This window comes from Strix uralensis, chromosome 16 (genome assembly GCF_047716275.1).
Source record: "Strix uralensis isolate ZFMK-TIS-50842 chromosome 16, bStrUra1, whole genome shotgun sequence".
NCBI classification, from domain to species: domain Eukaryota; kingdom Metazoa; phylum Chordata; class Aves; order Strigiformes; family Strigidae; genus Strix; species Strix uralensis.
Genome location: NC_133987.1, coordinates 19,657,204 through 19,661,594, shown reverse-complemented (window position 1 = coordinate 19,661,594; position 4,391 = coordinate 19,657,204). Strand labels below are relative to the sequence as shown.

The 4,391-nt window shown below is 47.5% G+C and overlaps 1 protein-coding gene across 1 annotated transcript; it reads right to left on the bottom strand.

The window, feature by feature from the left end:
- Positions 1–2,293: 2,293 nt before the first annotated feature.
- Positions 2,294–4,391, bottom strand: LOC141950799 (hemoglobin subunit pi). The gene is made up of 3 exons (XM_074886110.1): positions 4,297–4,391; positions 3,057–3,261; positions 2,294–2,473 (listed from the first exon to the last, which is right to left on the bottom strand). Exons 1-3 carry the CDS (start codon positions 4,389–4,391, stop codon positions 2,345–2,347), a joined length of 429 nt encoding a protein of 142 aa, XP_074742211.1. The 3' UTR covers positions 2,294–2,344.

Genomic DNA, 4,391 nt, shown 5'->3' with positions numbered 1-4,391 from the left:
GCCCCACAGCAGGTGGAGGGCGGGGGGCAGCACCCGGCTGGGCTGTCCCATGGTCAACAGCAGCCACAGGCATGCCCTGGGGGTGCCACAGCCTTGGTCTCACCGGCTGGCACATCCTCAAGCCCCCTGTGGGGACCCACCATTCCCCCTAGCCGGGCCAGGGTCCTCCCTGGCTCCACGGGTGTCAGAGCGGGTCTCACACGTGTCCCTGGTCCCTCATGTCCTCCAGCCTCCGGCACATCCAGCCCCTCTCTGCCTGAAGAGCCCCTGGGCCTCTGAGCAGGAGCCATGGACAAGCCCTCCTGGGCTCTGCTGGGCATCTGCCATGAGAAACACCATCTCTCCAGCAGCCCCAAGAAACCTGGGTGGGGAAGAACCTCCTTTTTCAGCACGTGGTCTTCCCAAAGTCCATCCTGGGATGCCTGTCAGGCCTGTGCTTCTTCCCTTCTTCTCAGCCCAGCGTGTGCTCCTGCCTCTCCCCATACACACTGGGACATCCCGCAGGGCATACGGTGGTTGTTGACTGTCACATCCTTCGCTCAGCCTCTGTACAAAGTCATTGGTACAAATTTGGGGTTAGGGCCGCACCAGATGCTGACCTACCTAAGTTGTGGACTTAAATGCTCAGGTTACCTGAGAGCCACAAATGTAGAAAGTTTTAAAAACTGCTGTGGTTCAATGTGTGACACGTTTAGAGCAATTTGGTGGCTTCAGAGCTTCCTCACTGTCTCTCTCCCCCTTGCCCAAACACAGTCCCAAAATTTTGTAAACAAGATGAGGACCACAGCTTGCCATGCTCGTTCAGGTTGTCGATCAGAGCGTGCTTGAGACTTTGCACCACCCTTTTCATGTCAGAAGTCCTCTGAGAGAGGCATGGGCAATGAATGTAACCTGATAAATAATTCTTTTCACAGCAGTTCACACGGTGCTGTGTTACAGGTTTTTGACCAAACCAGCCCTGCTAACACACTGATGTTCTGGCTTTTGCTGAGCAGTGTTTGCACAACATCAAGTCCATCTCTGCTTCTCACTCTGCCCCCCCAGAGAATAGATTTTGGGGTGCACTATATACAACTGGGCAGATAACCCCAACTAGCCAAAGAGGCATTTCATACCATGTAACACCATGCTCAGCAAGAAAAGGGAAAAGAGAGGAGTTTAGGGAGTTTTAGGAGGGTTACCCATCTTTCTTGATCAGGAACTGGCCGGGCATCGGTCTACCCATGGGAAGCAGTGAGTGATTGCCTTTACAACACCTGTTTTGTTTTGCTTTCTTCCCTCTTCTTCCAATTATCCTTCACTTATTAAACAATTATTTCTGTTTGATTGTTTGTTTGTTTGATCTTGACCCCCAATTTTTCTTGCTTTTATTCTTCCTTTCCTCTTCCCCTCATCCCAGTGAGGGGGGGAAGTGTGTGAATGACTGTGTAGTGCTCAGCTGCCCACGGGGATTAACCCACAACAGGCATGTATGGAGGATCCCTGCAGTCCCCCCAGGGTGACCATCAGTTCTGAACTCTTCCCCGTCACTGCTTTCCAGGGAAACCCTGGGAATTTGTGGTCCCTCAGACACCATCAACACTGATCTCTAGTAGCCACTAGTATTCCCAAATTTCAAATGTATGTGAAGTTCCCCGTATAAAAATAAGAGATGTCAAACCGAGTGGATGGTTCCTTTACCACACCTGTCTAGCAGGTGTGATAGTCCAAGGTGTTCATGAAGCACATCAGATACTCTGTCCATACACCATGGAGAGGAGCATGAGAAGACAATGCCCAGCATTGCTCCGGGCACATCACAACATATGGCAATGCAGGTTTTGTTCACAACAGGCTGTGACAGGTTTTGGATAGGCCAAACCAAAAGCCTGGGTCCATTCAATATCCCAGCAGGGTAAAAGACTGTTTCCTGATCAGCCTGGAAACAGGCTTCAGTGGATTGACCTTTGGTGAGCAGTAGCAGTCGTAGGGCTTTAGCCTGTTCTGGGCTTCTGCTCAGTGTTTTGTTCTTCCCACTGCATTTACCCAGCTTCGCACATGAATTAGTACATGAATTCATTAGTACCAGAATCAGTACACAAATTTACACAGCTTAGTATTTCCTCCTCCATATTGTGTAGACATCTCAGAACACTCCTGCCTGAACACTAAGGTGTAGGTGGAACACATGGGAATGAAAACACAGAGACCATAGCTCACATTTGAATTATTTATTGGGTTTTGCAAATGACCGAGCCCCTGAATAGGGGATTTGAGAGGACTGCATGGGAAAGGATGAATACCCCAGAGCCTGGCAGCTGGGATGTGCCATGGATGTGCATTCCTCACCCTCTGTGGGGGCCATTTATCTGTACTTCTCAGTCAGAACAGAGGAAACACTGGACAGGAACTTGTCCCACGCAGCATGAGCTTCTGGGGTGAAGTCACTGGGATAGCGGGCAGCCACGGAGCACAGGATACAGTGTGAAAGCAGCTGTAAGGGAACACAGGATGAAATCCATCATAATCAGTAACAGATGTCAGTCTAGGGGTCTGCAGTGGACCTTGGTCCCAGTGTGCTTTGGGATGACAACTACGTGTCCCAAGCAGGTAACGCTGCTGCCTTGTGCTACATGTGAAGAAGCAGAGTTGCCTTTGGCATAGGGCAAAAGGCACTCCTTGATCCCACTCCCTCTTCCAAATGTCCCTTCCTTCCTCACCAAAGGGAAATGCAACAAGGTGGAAATGTTTAGAATTTACCAAGACTTTGTTCAAGACAGGAGATATAACCTGATGTGTGAGGGAGATTCATAAATTACAACAAAGGCAGCAGAGACGCGAGTCCATCTAACACAACCCATAGGAGCCCCCTGAGTAGTACTTTGCTTGAGCCAGACCAGATCTTTCATTAAAAGATCCAATCTCAGGTTAAAAATCAGGTGGGGAACAAGCAGCGACATGAGTTGACGAGGCTGTGCAGTGCAGCCAGGGACCAACCTGCCATTAGCCAAAATTATCTGTGGTCTCTAATTCTGTGATGGCAGTTTTCATCCCTGAAAGTCTCTGTGCTCACTCACCCTGAAGTTCACTGGGTCCACCCTGAGGATGTAAGCATGCAGCTCACTGAGTTTGGCCAAAGCGCCTCTGATGTCATCAATGTTCTTCACAGCTTCCCCAATGGCATTCATGACCTTGGAGCCATGAGCACGAAGCTGAGCTGAGCCTTGGCTGAGATCAAAGTGAGGGAAGTAGGTTTTTGTTTGGGGGTAGCTGGAGAAAAGCCTGGAGGAGAACATGAGAATGAGATTCAGCAGTGGAAATGGCATGCATGAGATGGTAAAACCCCAGCGCAAGTGCGATGTAAACCTGCCAGCTACAGAAGTGCACTCCTTCAGCAGTTGTAACAAAGATCTGGGAGCTTGAAGCAAGCATCAGGAGGGTCTTTCTGCTCTTAAACCTCTTCTGCAGTATGTGCAGATTAAAGAGTGGGCTAATCTGTGCATACTAGAGAAGAATGAAATGTTAAAAATAATTTTAAACTTAATGTATTAAAAAAAAATAATAGCCCCAAATTGTCAGTACATTTCCTATATTACATTGCAAGCCATTTTGCAGGACCTTCAAACTAATATGAGCTGAACGAACCAGAATCGACATGAGTGGTACTCAGAGTTTTGGAAGGAGTAGCGCAATACTTTATATTGAGCTGTAAATAACATTTAAATAACTTTGAATAACATCATAATTTCTGAACAGTTTCCAGACTATTATCCCTTTTGTGCCAGCTTGCTTCATTTGTATGAATTTTGGATTACTGTGCTTACTTCATGCAGGGGGTCCAGTTGTCTTGTTTCCTAACAGTTCGTTACTTATCAACTGGAACAATGAAACATGAGTATCCAGTGAAATTAGTGGATATCTATTCTCTCAGTGCCTAGAAACTGCAAGAGAAAGTGCATCACTTGTGCAGTAAACCACTTCAAGTTCATTTCCTAACAGTGATAAGCCTGTTTCAGGACACTGAGTATGAATGACTTTGAATTCCTCACCAGGGCTCCTGGCTGTGAATTCTTCTGGATTGCTATAATGAAAAATAAACTTCTAGAATTAGATTTAGAAAATTATGTTTTGCTATGAGATTTTGAAGCATTTAGTAGCACAGATATAATCCCAGAAAATTACATACCAAACAACATAGAGGTCATCCATCCACTCTCAGCAACTGTGTGCTCTCACTCATGCAAGTTTTGCATGAGATGCATCCTAATAGCAAAGCCAGAGGAGGCACCCTCTTTGGAGGAGTTCGGGGGGACTTACCTCTCCAGTGATTCTGCCCCAATGGCATCGGCTTGGGTAGCCACCTTTGTCCAGATGGTGACCACGGCGGCCTTCTCGGCTTGAGTCAGTGTCAT

Excerpts from the sequence above, each read along its gene's own strand:
- LOC141950799 (XM_074886110.1), bottom strand. The coding sequence starts at position 4,391 with ATGACACTGACTCAAGCCGAGAAGGCCGCCGTGGTCACCATCTGGACA. Across the intron at positions 3,262-4,296 it reads GGGGCAGAATCACTGGAGAG|GCTTTTCTCCAGCTACCCCC; the intron begins GTAAGTCCCCCC and ends GTTCTCCTCCAG. Across the intron at positions 2,474-3,056 it reads TGGACCCAGTGAACTTCAGG|CTGCTTTCACACTGTATCCT; the intron begins GTGAGTGAGCAC and ends GTTCCCTTACAG.